General features: G+C 40.5%; 1 protein-coding gene across 1 annotated transcript in view; it reads left to right on the top strand.

Annotated features, from left to right (window-relative positions):
• The window catches only part of ITPRID1 (ITPR interacting domain containing 1), an 89350-nt gene extending 83079 nt beyond the window's left edge, over positions 1–6271 (top strand). The window contains exons 11-13 of the mRNA XM_055589370.1: positions 4276–4403; positions 5391–5502; positions 5969–6271. Coding sequence (XP_055445345.1) covers positions 4276–4403; positions 5391–5502; positions 5969–6271 — 543 coding nt within the window. The remainder of the gene's footprint in view (positions 1–4275; positions 4404–5390; positions 5503–5968) is intronic.
• Positions 6272–20633: the final 14362 nt, after the last annotated feature.

Genomic DNA, 20633 nt, shown 5'->3' with positions numbered 1-20633 from the left:
TTGTTTTAGGATTAAATGAGAGAAAGCTTGTAAGGCACGCAGCACAGTCAGACACTCAGTGCCTGGCACATAAAAAGCCCTAAAAAATGCTAGTTGTGTGTGGTTGTCAAGTTTTGTTATTTTTTTATTGTTCAGGTCTTGAATTATAGAGCTTCTCATGTCAAATAGAGGAACTTTTGGTCTACTTTTGCTAAGTTTGTTTAAAAGTGGACATGAAGATTACTGAGAACTGAAGGAGCCTCAGCCCTGTTCAGTCCCTGATAAATCAACAAGCATTTAGCAAGTCCTTCCAACGACTTCAGCAGTTCTCAAGGTCAGAAATAATCTGGGCTGTCAAGGTTAGCCACTGACTTAAAAAATTATGAGTACGACACGTAAAACTTTTGGGAAAAAAGAGCACATATAATGTAGGACTACAGCTGTTCAGAGGAGAATGGAAGGCAACTACAGTTTACTGAGTTCCTGCTATTTGGTGCCTTCTATGTTACCTTCCCATTCTTTTAATTCCACAAATAGTTACTGAGTGCTATGCTAAGTTATTTATGCCACGTCAAATAACCCTCATTTTCATCCATACCATAAATTTTTATTGATTCCCTAGTATGTGTCAAGTCTTCCCTCTATTACAGATGAGAAAGTAAGAACTGAGAGAGTTTAAGTAATTTTTCAACTTCCCCCAACTACTGAGTACTAAGTCCAGATTCAAATTCAGACTTGCTGCTGCTACTGCTGCTAAGTCGCTTCAGTCGTGTCCGACTCTGTGCGACCCCATAGACGGCAGCCCACCAGGCTCCGCCGTCCCTGGGATTCTCTAGGCAAGATCACTGGAGTGGGTTGCCATTTCCTTCTCCAATGCACGACTTAGCTGCCACCAAATTCTTGGATAATATATTCCAAAGATGTGTCCAACTTCAAGATATGTCCATCTGTGTAAGTGAAATAGTAGCATAAGAAAGTGATTGTTTGAAAGATACAGCAAATTACATGGTCCTTCAACATAGAAAAATCTGTATAAATGTAATATAAACATAGAAAGTGATTATATAAAAGATAAAATAACTTACTACTTTTTTTCAGATTGTAAAACTCTCAGGTATTTGTAATATTTTAAAATGAGTCATTAGTGAGGGCTGAACTAGTAAAAGAAGGTGTCAAGATCAGTTCTAGGTATAATATTATTCTGAAGCTCAGTGGGAGCAAAGAGCTAAGGCTAGTGTATAGCTGGGGTCCTTTGGAGTAAAAAGACCAAGGTTCAAATTCTGAAGAAGAGTAGGAGTCATTGTCATTGTCCTCATCAGTGTTAATGAGAGACTGTAAATGCTGTACAGCAGTGATTTTCAATGGGAAATAATTTGCCTCCAGCCCTGGTGCCATTTGGCAATAATTGGAGACATATTTGGTAGTCATAACTGGGGTAGGTGCTACTTGAATTTCGTGGGTGGAGGTCAGGGATGGTGCTAAACATCCTACAATACATAAGTCAGCACCTTAAAACAGAGGCCCATCTGACCTAAAATGTCAACAATGTCAAAGTTTAAAAACTTAGCTCTAAAGGAATAAACTGGACCATATAGTTCATGTAGGAAAATGTTAGAGATGAAAGATGGCTGGAGAAGGTGATATTTTAAGAGGCTATAAGGGAAAAATATTAAATCCTACAGTTAGATACTCCAGTTTCTATGGTAAAAACCAGATTGTTAATCTAACATATATTGAAAAAATATTTTTTCTAATTTACATTTTTAAGATGTTTTACAGGAATATATAAATTAAATCCTATTTGGCTTTATATTTTGTTTCCAATAATAAAGCATGAAAATCAAATCTGTGTTTAAGACTTCAGAACAAAGGCACAGATAGAACGTGCTCTTGTGGGTTACCTAAGATAATGGTTTGTTGATATCATTAAATCTTATAAAGATGTGAATTATTCACAATAATCTGTTAATTCAATAAATTTTTTTCAGACAAGAAAATTAGACATATACAGAATAAGAATTGTGGATATTAGAAGATTCATCTACAATGTTTATGATTTAGATTTAAAGAAAAAAGTCATATGAATTTTTAAAAGTATTATGAACCAATTTTTAAAAGTAATATGAGCCATTGGAAGGACTGATGCTGAAGCTGAAGCTGAAGCTCCAATACTTTGGCCACCTAATGCAAAGAGCCGACTCACTGGCAAAGACCCTGTTGCTGGGAAAAATTGAGAGCAAGAGGCGAAGGGAGCAACATAGGATGAGATAGTTGGATGGTATCACCTACTCAATGGACGTGAGTTTGAGCAAATTCCAGGAGATGGTGAAGGACAGGGACGCCTGGCGTGCTGCAGTCCATGGGGTTGAAAAGAGCTGGACATGACTGAGCAACTGAACAACAATGAGCCAATCAAACGTTAAGGGTCAATATTGTTGCTCTTACTGTTGAAGTTAAAGTTTGTTTTAAGGCCCAGCCTGGGTCAGAGACTGGGGCTTCCCTGGTGGCTCAGATGGTAAAGAATCTGCCTATAATTCAGAAAACTCAGGTTTGATACCTGGATCAGGAAGATTTCCTGGAGAAGGGAATGCAACCCACTCTGGTATTCTTGCCACTCTAATATTCTTGCCTAAAGAATTCCATGGCCATGGGGTTGCAAAGAGTCAGATGTAACTAACACTTTCACTTTTGGGGGAATCAGAGAGTAGATACTGCATTGTATTTGAATTAAAACCTAGTCTTTATGTTGGAAAAAAAGAGTTCAAAACAGTCTCCTTTTTTTTTCCCTTCTTGCCTAAAGAAAAGTGAAAGTGTTAGTTGTTCTGTTCTGACTCTCTGTCCTTCGAATTACCCAGGTAAGAATACTGGAGTAGGTAGCCATTCTCTTCTCCAGGGGATCTTCCCTACCCAGAGATCAAACCCAGGGCTCCCCTATGACTGGCAAATTCTTTACCATCTGAGCCACCTAAGGGTTCCTTTTTGTCTGAAACTATTTTTTTGCCTGTTATAGAGTGGAAATGCAGTTTCAGTGTTCCCAAATGACCAGGAGATGGCAGCATTTCAGAATCTTCCACATCATTCCCTTCACAGGGAGCACTTAACACCATCAAGTATTCCTAAACCTCAGGCCCCATGCCTTCCAATCACAAAGGTGATTGGATATCTAGGTGAAGCATAAAATTCTTTTATAATGTTCAGCCTACTTGAGCACCATAGTTACATTGCCCTCGCCTCACTGTTTCTAGAACTCAGTCACCTTGTAAGAATTCACTGCCTGATCGGATCACTCCTAAGGGACAAATAACTTCATGCGACCAGCTACACTGTAGCTGACAAATCAACTGGGCTTGGTGGCTGCAAGAGGACATTCAAATAGGGAAACCAAGGCAACAGCCTCGTCATATAGAGCATAAGGTTTAAACAGTGATTCACATCAGGAACGATGAGGGGCAAAATTGGAAGGGCAGACAGTTCAATTCTAGATTCCAGTCCATGGAGGATGGGATGCCTAGTCTATGCCTGCCTCACTGTGAATGAGCTTGTGAGCTGGTGGGGCTGATTCTGCAGATTTCAACCACTGGACACCGTGGTTAAGCAGCTGTCATTTAGTCGCTAAGTTGTGTCCAGATTTTTTGCAACCTCGTGGACTGTAGCCCTTCAGGCTCCTCTACCTGGATTTCCCAGGTATAAATACTAGAGTGGATTGCCATTTCCTTCTCCAGGAGATATTCCCAACCCAGGAATCAAACCCTCATATCCTGCATTGACAAGAGGATTCTTTACCCATGAGCCACTAGGAAAGCCCGTAGTTAAGCAGAGCTAAGACTAGTAAAAAATATTCTAAGCAGACTCTCTAATCAAGCACATATCATCCAATAGACGTGTTCAATATCACTGAGATTCAGAGTGAGGCAGGACTCAGCACCAAAGTAAAACAAGATTATACAAGACTCAGCTTTTCTAAACACAACCCTGCATTATGGGGCCCTACCTCTCTGATCCTGTCTACATCCTTACACCCTATATTACCTAGGTTTCCAGACTGACTTCTTGTCCCTGGAACATAATGTCTCCAAGGGCCATCCAATAGTCACTGCTCTCTTGTCCCAGCCACATATGTCTCTATTTGACTGAAAAAGCCGAAGTCTAGGCTTTTCCTGTTCTCTCTCCAGCACATTAGCAGCAGGGCTGCATTGCACACAAGAAAGCCCAGGTGGGAAGGCAGGTGCCACTGCGGTGAACTCTTGCAGTGACTCAGAAGGCCCTCGCTTCCCAGCTCTTTCTAATTGCTCGCAGTGCACAGTCCATGCGATGGAAACAATGAAGACGGTGTGCCAGAGTTTCCGGGAGCATTTAGAAGAAATTGAGCAGCACCTCAGAGGACAACAGGCACTCCTTTCCAGGGACATGACAGAGGAGGAAAGGTAATTATCTAAGAGAGCCATAAAAGTAAGTACCAGCCCACATACCTGGAGCAAGGAAAGGTAATCAGGGCAGGACAGATGTGCAGCAGGGAGCAGGGCTAATGAGAAACTGGCCAATTTTTCCTTGCTTTCCTGTTCCAGGTCTTACTTTCTCAGTGGGAGTCTGTGAGAGCCATTTACTGGATAGCAACACTTACTTTTCAAGGCCAGGCCTCCTTGAGGTCAGAAAATAGGCAGCCACTGGGAAGAGGGGCTAGCCAGCAGGGTCTTTAACCATCGTGAATGAAGCTCTCACAAAAGCAATATTGGCGGTTTTTAGAGTTTTGAAAATCTGCACTATTTTCACATAGATGAAAAGTATATATCCCAAAAGTAGATTAGGCATTGCCTGGGGCTGGGGATAGGAATAGGGATTAACTTATAGCGGGGCATGAGGCTTCTTACTGGTGAAATGTAAATGTTCCAAAATTGAATGATGGTGATAGTTACACATTTGGCAGATTTACTAGAAATCATTGAATTATTTTCTTAAAATAGGTAAACTTTATGGTACATAGACCAGGAGTCACTAGCGGTAAAGAACCCACCTGCCAATGCAAGAGACATAAGAGATGCAGAATCGGTCCCTGGTCTGGAAGATCCCCTGGAGGAGGGCATGGCAACCCACTCCAGTATTTTTGCCTGGAAAATCCCATGGACAAAGGAGCCTGGAGGGCTACAGTCCACAGGGTCACAAAGAGTCAGACACAACTGAAGTAACTTAGCACACACATATATGCTACATTAATTATTCTGCAAAGAGTTGTTTAAAAAAGAAAGAAAATTTGCCCTAATAATAAACCCATGCCTGCAATTGAGACGAATAAAGATGGTGACTCTCTCTTTTAAGATGTGTCAAAGGTGTAACCTACATTTTGAGAGGGACCATGGAAAACTATACTTGGAGGTGATTGTGAAATATGGTTATGTTCTACTATTTACCCACAGGGAGGAGGCTGAGCAATTACAGACATTACGGCAAGCCCTGCGGCAGGAGGTGGAAGAGCTGGAGTTTCAACTGGGAGACCGGGCTCAGCAAATCCGAGAAGGGATGCTATTGGTACAGGCCATGGGGTGTGGGGTTTACTCGATCCCACCCACTGTAGCAGGGGTAAATTAAATGGTAAACCCGATTGTGCAGCCATTCCAGATTCTAAGATTAGATGCCAACACCTTGATTTTAAGTACAAAGAAATTGAAGCCCAGAGAAGCACGTTGCCTTGCTCAGGGCCACACAGCTGGCTGGTGGTGATTCCAGACCAGAACTCAGGTCAGCTAACCTCCATGCCAATCTTTTCCTCTGCCCTGTAAGCAATATATAAGTATCAGTGGCCCATTTCCCAATGAGAATAGGAAACCGCTTTTGACCTCATGTGGGCTAAGTCATTGCCGAAATCTGTTGCCATCGCGCCGAACCCACCCTAGGGAATTCACCAAACGTCAACGCCTTTCCCACCAGTCTGAGTTAGCTACTTCATGTAAATATGGAAAGTGGTCCACACATTTTGTTCTTGTTTTCTTTTTAGCAGCTTGAGCTTCTCACAGGGGAACCACCTGAAAATGACACAAATCTACATCAATATAACTGGACAGGAGAAAAGAGTGGCCGGACTCCAGGGGCTAAGATCCACTCTGCCATGCATCCTGAGGCTGCCCTTCCTCCTGGTGATGGCCAGCAGCCTCCCTGCTCAGGGACCCATTTAACTGCCTTTACTCCACCTATCTTGGGGAGCAGTACTGGGATGTCTCCTCCATCGTGGGCAGAATTAGATCCAGGCCCTCCATCAAATTGTCCTGTTGGAGAAGAGGATACAGATGTCTTCCTCTAGGTCGGAGCAGGTTTGATGACCTTCCTACAAAATGTAAAAGCACATGCTAGCCAGAGCAAGCATATCTAAATTTTCCCTAAGGAGAAATACCTATCAACCCTTCATCAGCTGCTGTTTTTTGAATATTCTACCCTATGGTTAAACCTGGGAGGAATATGTTAATATTCATTTGATATAGGATAAGTGAGCACCTACTGTGTGCCTGGCATCGGGTGCAGTAGCCAAGATATATAGGTATAGATACACCTCAAGGGGCATGTGGCGTCCTGTCTTTGCCCTGCTGAGTATGCTGGGGAAGACAGAATGTAAACATATACATAGGTATGAATCTGAAACTGTGAATGTGCTTTGAAGGAAATATATTAACAGGGTTTCATGAAAGAGAGTGTACCAGGGAGTCTGAGTTAACCTCAGCATATCAGGAGGGTTTGCTTGAATGAGTGACAATGGAAAGAGGAAAGAAGATCCAGGTCTCAGAGGTACCAGACTGTCCTAAAGCCTTGAGTCAGTCAGCGAGCCAGACTTACTGAGGAGGCTCCCACCAGGTGTCAGGACGCTCTCTTGTGCTGGAGACAGAGCTGTGAACAAGAAACAATTTCTACTCAAAAAGAAGTGGAAGAGAAGTGAGAAGCAGCAACCACACCAACAAACAAGTAAATAAGATAGTGTCAGGTCTGCGCCATGGTGAAGACTCTGTGGTGATATTGTAGAAGATGATGTGAGATGAGTAATGTGCCTTGTACACCAGAGCAATCGGCCTGGATCAGGGGAAGCTATATGGGCAAGACCTGAATGTGAAATCCTGGGGAAAGAACATTTAAAGCAGAAGAAATGGAAAGTTTAAAGGCTCCAAGACACAAACCGCCTTCATTGTGGAGTGAAGGAGTGACAGGGGAGTGAGGGAGGGGAAGTCTGAGAGGTGGCCTTCAGGATGACTGTAGGCTGGCGTCTGAGAGCCCGAGTTTTTTCCAAGTGTGATGGAAGGCCACGGTGGGTTTTAAGAAGGGTTGTCATATGATCTGACTTACATTTACCGTTCACCCTAACAGCCTTGTGGAGAAGGCACCATTGGAGACTCACCACTGGGCAGAGTTCCCAGTTAGAATTGAGCTCCCAGTTAGAAGGCAGCTGGTGTCACCCCCAAAGGGGAGAAGCAAAGCTGTCACGTGTCTTCCATCCAGCTGGGGAGGCTAGTGAGCCCCCTACCCCCGCCACCCCAGGGAAATGCAGGGAGCTGTGCAGAGCAATTGAGTACACTGGCCGTCTCTAATGCAGCCGGACATTCCAAGGAGGGGAAATGCATGAAGAATGGAACCGCCAGAAAAAACTTCATGGAAAAGTAGCCCCTTGAGGGAAGTTCATAATTTATATAAGATGGGCAAGTGCAAGGACACTAGGAAGTTATTTCACTGGAAACTATTTATTACTAGAACCTAACTCATAGTCCATTTCCATTCTTCATCCCCCTTGTGTTTTGTAAACCCTTTGGCTTCAGTGAAGCCCTTCTCCCCTTCTGGCCACCCTGCAGTTTCCTCTGTTGACTATACTTCCTCAGAGTGTGGACATCCCCCTTCCATCCTCAATTGTCTTCTTTGTCTCCCTCCATACTTCGTCTTTCTCAATATACACACTCACTCTAGAGACCCAGGCCCCAGCTCTCTCCAGAATTCCTCTCCAGCATTGTCTACTCTCCACAAGATTGTTTCATCTGGAAGAACTGTCTCCGTGTCTTACTCAGTATCAATCTTTTTATTTCTGTATGATACACAGCATCCCATGCTAAGAGCTTATATGACGATCTCTTATTCTCAAAAGCAGCCCACAGCAAAACTGCTCATTAGACATAGAAAAATACTTTTTCTGAGAATCTGTATTAAAGCTAAAAAAGTTCTATTTGGGAGTTTGGAGTATTGACAAAGCTCAGACGTGTTTTTGACCTGAGTTGCTTCCACATGAAACAGGTGGAAATGATATTTGATGGTTGTGAGTTTATACAATCAAATTGCATAAAAGGGACCAACCCTGTAAGTTGCCATATAAAAATAGAAGTCTTTTACCTGTAACAAGACAGACTTCCCCTCTTTGGAGCCTCTCAGTGCTAAGGGAAGCATTCCCCATGTGAATGAGGAGGAGGCTAAGATACAGAGAGAATGATCTATACACGTACACACCGAGTCCTGCACTGTATTACTAATCAGAAGCACCTGCACACTGGGATTAAGAGTTCAAGCTCTAAATTTAAATCGAGACGCTTAAATCCAGCTCCACTATCGATGTTGGATAAATTGCTTACCCCCAGTGCCTTCATCTGTACATTATTAGAGTTAATGCACATTTAGTCCTTTAGAGCAAGCCTGCAACATTGTTCCCATATGATTCCATGCAGAGTACAGCTCAGTATGATTACTATGCTGATGATGAGGAGAATAAGAGTAGAGGCGATTTTTGAATATCTACTTATGTGCACGGTACCGGGCCAAGCACTTTATATGCATTATCACCTATCTTATCACCTAGAGGCAAGAATTAACACACACACACATACATGTGCACACACATACTCAAAAAAACTATGAATTGTCTACGTTCTGACAACTAGTAAGGAATTGAGTTGACTCTCTGATTCCCTGTTTTGCCAGTGGTTCACCATTATGGCTCTACCAAGCCATAGGGCTTGTGTGGAGCCTACAGGTGCGTCCACATCAACCAAGTAGCCCTGCTTCTGTCTGTGATATTTATTTAGCTTTAGCAGAGATTTTCCTTTAAAAAAAAATCTCATTCTGTATAAAAGTTTGAAAACAGGGCACTATGTTAATGGCATATGACTCTTATAGTCAAACATAGCTTCTGAGTTGCTTTCTTACAAAGTGATGACTTCCTCCACAAAGACTCCTTGGGAACCTACCATCCTAGCAACTCTTAGCTTACTATGACTTGTCCCATTGCCAAGAATAATGCCAAGAGTTCCTTTGTAGTCCCTGAATGATTTTCTGGGAAATATCATTGTTCTGTCTTCAAGTTCCAAGATCCTTCATTCTCTTTTTTACGAAGTTAAACCTATCCATGTTAACTTTATTCAGGGAAATCCAGGCCACATATTTGAAATCAGAAATCATTGCAGTAAATATTTGTACAAAGTTAAAACATAGAAAATCTTTTAATTATAAAACACAACTCAGGGTTGGAATGATTCCATTTCAATGAAAAAGAAAAAAAAAATTTAAAAAAACCACACTGCCTGATCATTTTCAAATTTAGAAATTGGCAAGGGAACAATTTAACTTCTTTTATATGGAAGGACAGGGGTCCTTTCCTGTATTAATTTTCTTCCATCTAGATTCCATTTCAATATTTGAAGCCAAAGATTTGAATAGAGAAAACTGAGTTACAAACAATAATTGGAAAACCAGGTCACATATTTTTCTTTGTTTTGTTCTGCATGAGTGAAGACCCAGGTTTTCCAATGAAGACAAAAAATAAAACATTGAAGGTTGCTCTGAACCTCAGCACATTCATATGCTATGTAGATTTGTATAAGGAAATCTTCCTTTCAGTCCACAGAAAAGCATGCTCACAAAATTCCATTAGATTTTGCTTAACAGATATTCTTTTATATGTGCATTTTTGTCTACAGGGCCAGGAGTTACCTTATCTTCAAAAATAATTTTCCTAAAATGGAAAAAATAAAATCAGAAGACTTCCTAATGACTTGAAAACCTAGTCTACCTATTTGTTTGTTGAGAAATGATTTCTGATGTATAATACAGGTCATAAAATAGGATATTTGTACAGAGATTAAAGGGTAAAAGTTTTCTGTGTGGGAGGAGAGAAGTTTTGAAATGTTTTGTTGTAAATTGATGTGTTGCATATCTAATTTCAGATTTGAATGCAAACAGCAAAGAACAGTCACAATTTGCAAAGATCATAGGTTATTTGAAATGATGTCAAATTGTCTTTCTTGCAAATGAGAGAAGGTGAACAGAAGCCAAAATATTGGTGGCATCTTTCTCTAACCCAAAACTCAGGCTCTACTAGTCTAATTTTCCAACGTTAATAGACCAGTAGTTTAGTATGAGATGCTCCCTTTCTAAGTCAACAGAATTTTGTACAGAAAGAAACTTGCACATCAAGAGTGATTTCTAATCATTAGAATCAATTTGAAGACTTTTCCCTTTTGAGTGCTTTAAGAGCTCAGTGCTGTCCTGTGCTGGTAACCCTCTAGCCCCTAGGCCAGTCCTTCTCTATTCATTCACCAGGAGAATGAAAGAAAAGAAATACTTCCTAAATGCACCCACAGTTTCTTCATTATCATTCCCATTACCATTCAATAATTGCTTATTTGCTAATGACAATGTACCAGAGCCACAGGACATCTCTATTTTTCTTTTTTAAAGCAAATATTTCAGGGTATTTAAAAGTATATAATTTCTAACAATAAATATAATAGGTATAATAAGTCTTGACTCATAGAAAAAAAGTTAAATGTTTCTACTTTGGACGGTCTATATTCTTCTATGGAGACCGGGTGGGCATTTGTCAAATATATTTCTCTGTTGCATTTTTTATAAATAAAATAAAATTTACTTTTTTGTATTACCTATTGACACAGTTTTCTTGAACTGTTGAAAACTGTTAAATCTCATGAACTTCCCTTTGCTTTAATGAGTACATAACCATGATGCATTACAGAGGAAAGTTCCCTGGCCTGTTCAACTCTCATTCTTGCCCAGTTTTTTCATTTATCTATTCTTTACAGTCTCAGCCTCCGGCAATCCTTTTACCGCTTCTTCCATCCATAGTGGAGGCTCCAAGTGGTAGAGTAGGATATTTGTCTAACACTTGGTCACTTTGTGTGTATGCTCTTATATTTTCTTAACTCTTTACTATCTGTTTAATCTGAATGACTGTAGAGCGATGCATCATACATTTGCCTTCTGAAAACTCTTAATTAAAATAAGCATGCTCTTTGAAATTTAGAAAGGTTTTCCTTTCTTGTGGTTGAGTGGTCTGCTTTCTGAAAAAACTGTAGCTTTCAGGAATATTTCATGCGTCCTTTTGTAAAACATTCAAGTCATTTAAAATTACAGCAAGAACTTCTAACCCAACCTTACTCACTCTTGTATCTTTCACATCTGATAACAGTATCTTGCTCATAGTCACTTCTTTATAAATTCTTATTGAAATAAATTAAGGAGAACTGCTTTGCTTTGTAAACAAGGTTTAGGGATTTCTCTTCATTTATGCTCAAGGTGAGACTTACTTATACTTGTATTTATATAAAGTCATAGGCCACTACAGGAATTCCCTGGTGGCTCAGAGGATAAAGCATCTGCCCGCCATGCGGGAGACCAGGGTTTGATCCCTGGGTTGGGAAGATCCCCTGGAGAAGGAAATGATGGCAACCCACTCCAGTATTCTTGCCTGGAGAATCCCATGGACAGAGGAGCCTGGCTGGCTACAGTCCATGGGGTTGCAAAGAGTCGGACACGACTGAGCGAGTTCACTTCACTTATAGGCCACTACATCATGTAACACTCTCTTTATAAGGACACACATTATAGACTGAATTGCGTCCCCCAGAATTCATTATCTTAGAGCCCTAACCCCCAAAGTGACTGTATTTGGAGATGGAGGTGTTAAGGAGGTAATTAAGGTTAAATGTAGTGGTCCCATAAGGGTGGGACCCAATCCATGTGCTCATGGAAAAGGCCATGCATGTGAAAACGCAGAGAAAAAGGAAGCCATTTACAAGTCAGGAAGAGAGTCCTCACCAGAAACCAACACTGGGAGCTTGGACTTCTAGTCTTCAGAACTCAGAAAAAAATAAATAAAATGCCTGTTGTTTAAGCCACCCAGTATTTTGTTATGGCAGCCCAAGCAGACTAGTACAGATTTTGGTGCCAGGAAGTGGGGTGCTGCTATAACAAATAAAATGTGGGAGTGACATTGGAACTGGGTGGTGAGTAGAGGCTGGAAGAGTTTTGAAGTACATGTTTTCTTCAAAGCAAGCTTTCTCGTTTTTGCAATATGGATAGACTGAGACTTTCCCAAATCTTTATGTCTGATTCCTTTTTGCTTAACAGTCCTGTCAATTTATCTCCTTCCTCTTGTGTTTTATTATAAGCAGTAAGGAGAAAGCAGGATGTACCTTCAACACTTGGCTTAGAAACCTCAGCTAAACATCCAATTTAATTGCTCAGATGCTCTACTTTGCACTAAACACAAGAACTCAATTTAGCCAAGTTCTTTGCCATTTTATAACGAGGGTCAAATTTTCTCCAGTTTCCAAGAGCATACTCCTCATTCCTGTCTGAGGCCTGAGACCCCACCAGAATTGTTTTAATGTTCATACTTCTACCAGCAGTCTGCTCATGATGATGATATATATATGTATATATATGTATATGTGTGCTCAGTCATTTCAGTCATGTCCGACTCTCTGTGACCCCGTGGACCATGGCCCTCCAGGCTCCTCTGTCCATGAGATTCTTCAGGCAAGAATACTGAAGTGGGTTGCCATTTCCTTCTCCAGTGATAAAGTATGAAGTGAGTGAAGTGAGTGAAGTGAAGTCACTCAGCCGTGTCTGACTCTGCGGCCCCATAGACTGCAGCCCACCAGGCTCCCCTGTCCATGGGATTTTCCAGGCAAGAGCACTGGAGTGGGTTGCCATTGCCTTCTCCAGATATATGTGTGTGTGTGTGTGTGTATTCTCTAAGACAACAGAAGCTTTCTCTCCAGCTCTCCTCTTTTCTTCCCAAGCCCTCACCAGAATTGACTTTAATGTGTTTCGACCAATGGTCCCTTCAAGGAAATAGAACCTTTTTCTAACATGCTCCTAAAAAGAACTATGCTGCTCAAAGTCATGTTCCCTTTCTCAGGGCAACCCACATCTAATGACTGGTTGATATGAAGGAATGTAAGCCAAGACCCCTCACCTCAACTTAGGACAACTCTCAAGAATCACTCTGGCTTCCAAGCTCAGCTTGGAGTTGCTTGAGACTTTTGTTGTAACTATAGCCCAAGTCCTTCCTTTGTCCAATCCTGCTTTCTTATCTCACAGATGTTAATTACAAGAGTGTGCTAAGTCCCTTCAGTTGTGTCCGACTCTTTGCAACTCTATGGACCATAGCCTGCTGGCTTCTCTGACCATGGGATTCTCCAGGCAAGAATACTGGAGTGGGTTGCCCTGCCCTCCTCCAGAGATCTTCCCAACCTGGGGATCAAACCTGCATCTCTTACATCTCCTGCATTGGCAGGCGGGTTGTTTACCACTAGTACTACCAGGAAACCCAATTACAAGAGTACTCTTAATAAATTCTAAATCTCCATCTCAGAGACTGCTTCCTTGGAAATCTAATCTATGAAGCCATTTTAGTTTGAGTTTTCTCAGAATTAGGTCCTGAAACAAGGATACAAATTCAAATAGTTTGTTTGAGAAGTCATCCTTAAAAACATTACTAAGGCAAGTGGGGAAGTAGGAGAGGCAGTGAATAAAAATCCATAATGTATGCATTGTCAAGCAAGTTCACAAAGAGTGGGCAAACAGAACTTAATTCCACTGGTGAAATCTGGGACCTCAGTGCTTCAGAGTTATCCTGTTTAAGGGACATGGAAGCTGGGGTATTTATTCCTCAACTCTCATCAGTCATTGGTTGAAAACTGCCCCTCGAGCATTAATTCCCCAGTATTATCAGATAGCTCTATGTAGAGGAAGAATTAGATCCATCAATCAATGTTCTGTATGAACTGGAAGTTGGAAATTTGATCAGAGTAAAAAATAAGTGTTTAGAGGTATATATACTCTATAACTAAAAAATTAAAAGTTACCCAAATATACCAACAAACCATTGCACATTGTATTCATGTTTTTCCCTGTTGTAGTCGACTGCACAGATTTCTCTGCCCTTTGGGATATACCTTTGAATATTCAAGTCAAACATAACCTCCTCTCAACAGTACACCTGGTTCTTTCTTTTTACTTGAGTAGAGATGATTACCTCCTCCTTTGTGTCACAGAGTCCCTTCTATGGGCTTCATCCTTAATTCCAATGTTAACGTGACATTTAATTGCTCACATTCCACTTTACCTTGGACTTCAGAGTAAGTTTCTTGATGGGAGAGCTGAGTCTTGATCTTCCTGAAATCACTTGTACTGAGCACTGTATCTTAAACATAGTAGGAATGTTTGGTGAAAAAAAAAAAATTGAAATACCAGACTAGTCTCAGAACTAAATTCCTGAGTGCTGTTTCCACTGGTCATGAAAATATGCTTTGACAGTATTTTTCTTTCAACATTTAAAAAAATGTTATTCCACTGGTGTTCTGTTGCTGTTGTTGTTTTTGTTTTTTGCCTGCATGGTTTCTGATGAGAAAATCTGCCATCATTTGAGTCACTGCTTCTTTTTTTAATGTATTATTTTTCTATGGCCTTTTCAAGATTTCTTACTTTGTTTTGGTTTTACCCTTTGATTATGATGAGTAAGAGCATGTTTTCTTTGAGTTCATTCTATTTGAAGTTTGCTGAATTTCGTACATCTGCAAATACATGTCCTTTACCAAATTTGGAAAATTTTCAGCCATTATTTCTTCAAATATGTTTCTGCACAAATTTTTTCTCCTCTTCTTCCAGGACTATAATCATAATGTATAAGAACTTATGATATTGTCCCACAGGTCTTTGAGATCTGTTCATTTTTTATCAAACTTTTTTTTCTTCCGTGTTTTCCAGATTGGATAATTTTTATTGATTGACCTTCAAGCTCATTGGCCCCTTTTTTTTTTTCTCACCTCCATTCTGTTTTTGAGGTCTCTAGTGGACATTCTAGTTCTGTTATTGTATCTATCAATTCAAAAGTTTCCACTTGGTTCTTTGGCACACCTTCTATTTCTCTGCTGAAAATATCTATCTTTTCATTCATTTTGAGAATGTTCACCCTTAATGCATGAATAATCATTATAAGATGTGGTTTTAAATATTGGACAATTCCTACATCTAGGTCATTTTAGAGTTTGCATTTGTTGATTACTTTTTCCCTTGCAGGTTATTTGCGTCTTCCTGGTTCTTTGTATGTTGAGTGACTTTGGATTGTATCCTGGACAATTTATTGTTTTGAGACTGACTGTGGGATCTGTTGAAATTTTCTGAGGAGTGTTAATTTCTTTGTTTTGTGTTTTCTTTAGTAGGCTGTTAACCTAGTTAGGCTCAGACCACAATCCTGACCTACCCTCGGGTTGTGGCTCTATTGTCAATTTAGTTTTCATAGTTGTTCTGTACTATCTGGCCTACCTGTACATGCATCACCCAGGATTCAGTCCAGGACTGGATGGTGGTCTACACTGTCATTCAATCTCAAAGGCTTTTCTATGTTGCTTATGATCAAGTTCTACATGTGCATGACTCATGATGAGCCCAATACTTTATACTCAGATTTAAAGGATTCCTTTCTCCAGCTACCTCCTCTTTGTAAATCCCCCCACATTCTCTGACTCCTATTGACTCCTTTGCATGGCTCTGCCTAGAAAACCATGGTTTTAGCATTCCTGTACTGTAATGAACTTACTGAAACTGGATTTGTGTGTGTGCTCAGTTGCTAAGTCATATCCAACTCTTTGTGACCCCATGGACTATATCCCGCCAGTCTCTGTCCACGGGATTTCCCAGGCAGGCATACTGAGTGGGCTGACATTTCCTCCTCCAGGGAATCTTCCCAACCCAGGGCTGGAATGAGCGTCTCCTACATTACCACTGAGCCACCTGGAAAGCCTGAAACTGAGTCTACCTCAGGGCAAAGTAACAAGAGAAAGGAGCTTGCAGAACCCCTGCTGCTGTAGCTGCTACCCATGATGCCGCTTCCACCGCTGCTGCAATTTCCACTGTCATAGGAAGGCCACTTTATTACTGAAGTGGAGCTAAGAGAAGTCAAAGATCTTTCTTCCCCAGGGTCCCCATTCCCAGCCCTCTGTCCCATGAGAGAGCACTTTTTGTGCAGCTTTTTCTGTTAACACTCTTAGAGTCTCAAGATTCAGGGGGTCCTAGAATCTATGCCTGGAAATACGGGAGGAGAGAAGAAGCAGGAAGTCATCTTCTTAAGTGTTACTCTTTGAGGCTTTTGTTCTCCTCCTTAGTTAACTTGTCATTATATACTTTTCAGAGTCCTCAGATAGTTGATTTGTGTATTCTGTCCAGGATTTTAGTTGTAATCAGTGGGAGAGGGTACATGCATTTACCCCCATGTTATCCAGAACTGAAATTTTTCAACCTAATTGTTTTTTATATTATCTTATTATAGTAAAAAATGCTAACATTTGCTTACCATGTGCAAAATAGAGTGCTAAGCCTTCTATGAACATGATTTACATATGGAAAAACAACAAACATTTATGATAAACATCACTATCTCCATTTTGAAGATGAGGAAATAGAGACTTAACAGGGGTTAAGTGAATCCCTCAGTGTCACACAAGTGGAAAATCCGGTATGATCCTTGACTGGTCTGGCTGCAGAGTCACTCTGAATCATTCTGCGACATAGTCATGAGTGGGGACAGAGCCGCAGATGCTCTGATTACATGTGAGGGCCAGGAAGCGGTCTTCTCTGAGACCTATGTTTTCCTAGCTTTCAGCATTGATTAGGTCAAGTTGAAAGATGTACTTATGCACAAGGCAGGTTGAGATTTAATATTGCTTTGTGTTGGTTATTGGGCAGGTGTTTGTTTAAAGGAAGTGGAAACAGGTGTGTGGGCCCTGATTCAATTACATGATGGAGAGGAACACGCTGATCCATGGCCCTTTTCAAGGAGAGATGCTGATTGTGCTAATTAATCATTTGTCTGTCAGAACAAAATAGAACATAATAGAAAATGATGTTCCAGCTACCATAGGTATGGAATACAGACTCATGTGTCTGTCTCTCCAGCAACCAGATGCAGCTGTTTACGATGACAGCAATTAAGATGCAGTACCCGAGTCCTCCTGTATTACCATGTCTGAGATGATGTGAAGGAAAGGTGTTTAATAAACGCTTGCCAATAACATGGAACATCATCCAACAGGAATTGTCTCTCAAAGGAAATTTTCTCTTCAAAGAGATTGATTGAGTCCTTTTAGATCATGATGACATCCAAAGGATATGGTTGAATGGGATATTTTTCCATTCTGTGTCTTGAAACACTCAATTTACCTTACCTAACCAAGACTTATATGCTCATAATGGAGCATAATAATATTTAATTCTCTTCTTGAAATTATCCACTTACCATCCAATAGCCAGAGTAGTCTTTTAAAAACATAAATCAGATGGATTGCTTCATTGTGTAATAATTTCCAATGACTTTTCATATATTTTTAGTTATATCCCTAACTTCTTACCAAGATCTACAAAACTCTACACAACCCAGCCCTACATACCTGTACTCTCTGCCTCTATCACTGTGATCCAATTTCATGAATCTTTTTGCTAATTCCTGAACACACCAAGGTCATTCTCATTTCAAGGGTATTTCCCTTGCTGTTCCCTCTTTGCATTTGCTAATCCACTTTCCCTAGATGTTCATATGGCTGGCACCCTCTGCTTTAAATCTCTGTTCAAATGCAAGCTCTTCAGAAAGTCTTCTCATGACAACTCCATCCAAAACAGAGCTTCTTCCTGTACTCATCTCTGTATATTCTCTATCCACTTACCTTTATTTTCTTCTTGGCTTTTGTTATCTGGATTTTTATTACTTTATTTGTTTATTTATTTAGTGGCTATTTCTCTTATTAGAATGTAGCTTTGTGAGGAAGAGACTTGTCTGGCATCTTTCCATGTCCTATCTCCAGGCCTAAAACACTTCCTGGCAAGTTATCAGTTCATAAAATAATTTTATGAGTGAATAGACAAGAGAATTAATTAGATAATTAGCTAAATCAATATACCAACACTAATAAACTTTAGATAAACAAAGATGAGATGTAATCTAATCCATCAAGAAATTTTTGATTTGGGGAGGAAAACACATAGAGCTAATAACCTGTCTATGTTATTTATTTATATATTTTCAAAAATTCCCTATGAACATAAGGGCTTCTGGGCCTGGGATCATCATTTGTACCAGACAGTAGGGAAACTGAGAAAAAAATATCAGGACAACATAGCAAGTCTTTAATAAAATTAATGCAACACTGTTAATGTAACAGTGTTCTTCCTCTTATTTCAGGGCTATATCTCCTTTTAAATTAGAGGAATTGCCTCTTGGTATGGACAATCACAAACCTAACTCCAAATCATATCATCCACCTCAAAGATTCTCCTCCACTCCAGGCCCCTGCTTGCTTCACCAGCACGTGGAATTATTACCTTATTGTAAAGCTACTTCCTCCCAAGCACCTACTTTGAATCAGAATTTAGTACAGACAGTTTTCCTTTACTTTTGAACCCCATGCCTATATGAGATCTTCAGATTAGGGTAAATCATCTAGGTTCAGTGATTCTCATATATGAAGTCCTATTAAAATAATCTAGAATGTTAAAAAAGTTGCCATTGCCTACAGAAAGGGCTAAGTTGGGACTACTGGGGTGAGGAAAATGTCCTACATCTCATAGTGATGAACTATGACCAAATGTATTTGTGAAAATTCATAGAATTGCACACCATACAAGGGTGACTTTACTGTATATAAATTATATCTTAACAAGCTTCTACTAAAAAGCAATCAGTGTCCTTCAAAAGGGCTTCCCAGGAGGCGCTAGTGGTAAAGAACCCACCTGCAGTGCAGGAGACATAATGAGATGTGGGTTCAATCCTTGAATCTGAAAGATCCCCTGGAGGAGGGCCTGGCACCCCACTCCAGCATTCTTGCCTGGAGAATCCCATGGACAGAGGAGAATGGCAGGCTTCAGTCCATAGGGTCACAAAGAGTTGGCCATGACTGAAGCAACTTAGCACACATGCATGCAGTGTCTTTCCAAAGAACCAAATCAGGTCTGTATACCAAACTTGATTTTCTCCTAGTGCAAGCAAATATATCCATACAAACTAGTCTTAGTTTGTGTGAACTATGTAATTTTTCAAATGATTATAGAAAAAAGACATAATCCATTCAAATATATAATGAAAATTTATTGAACTCATTAAAGAGGGAACTAGTAAGATAACAGAGTTTATATAAACAATAACATGAGAAATGTTTTGTTTATGTAATGAGTGTATGACAAATGCTTGATAAAAATTTCTACTGTAAATAAATACCTTCAGTTCAGTCGCTCAGTTGTGTCCGACTCTTTGCGACCCCATGAATCGCAGCACGCCAGGCCTCCCTGTCCATCACCAACTCCTGGAGTCCACTCAAACTCACGTCCATCGAGTCTGTGATGCCATCCAGCCATCTCATCCTCTGTCGTCCCCTTTTCCTCCTGCCCCTAATCCCTCCCAGCATCAGAATCTTTTCCAATGAGTCAACTCTTCACATGAGGTGGCCAGAGTTCTGGAGTTTCAGCTTTAGCATCATTCCTTCCAAAGAACACCCAGGACTGATCTTCTTTAGAATGGACTGGTTGGATCTCCTTGCAGTCCAAGGGACTCTCAAGAGTCTTCTCCAACACCGCAGTTCAAAAGCATCAATTCTTCGGTGCTCAGCTTTCTTCAAATGTCTTACAGTGCAATAAATCCTGTTTTGGGGGGTGGTTTTCTATATTGGATAAATATTATTTGCAATTGTTATTGAATATAAAATCATTTGTATCTTATTATATTTTGACAAACACATCTAACTGTAGGGAGTTCTTGAATCCCAGTGGCCCTAATTAAAGTCCAACAAGTGTTCTTCTGCTCAAGATTCAGATGATCTTCATATGGGTTGAGTGAGCAGCACCCTAGCATGACAAAGAAGGTCCTAAAAACTACAAACAAGCCTCACCCTATCCAACTGTTTTGAGCTTCCCAGGTAACACAGTGGTAAAGAATCCATCTGCCAATACAGGAGACTCGAGAGGTAAGGGTTTGATCCCTGGGTCAGGAAGATCCCCTGGAGTAGGAAATGGCAACCCAGTCCAGTATTCTTGCCTGGAAAATGCCAGGGTCAGAGAAGCCAGGCAGGATACAGTCTATGGGTTCTCATAAGAGTCAGACGTGACTGATCCCACATGCACTTATCCAAGGGTTTATTTTTTTCCCCTGAACTTTAGGTTTTTGTCCCTAGATACAGTAGTGGAGGTGGTAGGCAAGGATTCTCATCTGAACCTGCTCTCATTTGCCTGAATCCTCCACAGGGGTAAGTTATTTGTCAGATTTTTCACTTTACCTACTCACTTACTGTGGGACAGCTGATTTGTTTACATCAAATGAAAGGGCTTCTTGAGTGGGAGTGTGTGCCATTTAGAATAGA

This window comes from Bubalus kerabau, chromosome 8 (assembly GCF_029407905.1).
Source record: "Bubalus kerabau isolate K-KA32 ecotype Philippines breed swamp buffalo chromosome 8, PCC_UOA_SB_1v2, whole genome shotgun sequence".
NCBI lineage: Eukaryota > Metazoa > Chordata > Mammalia > Artiodactyla > Bovidae > Bubalus > Bubalus kerabau.
The sequence above is the reverse complement of the archived record's forward strand: the minus strand, read 5'-3'. Positions and strand labels throughout refer to the sequence as shown.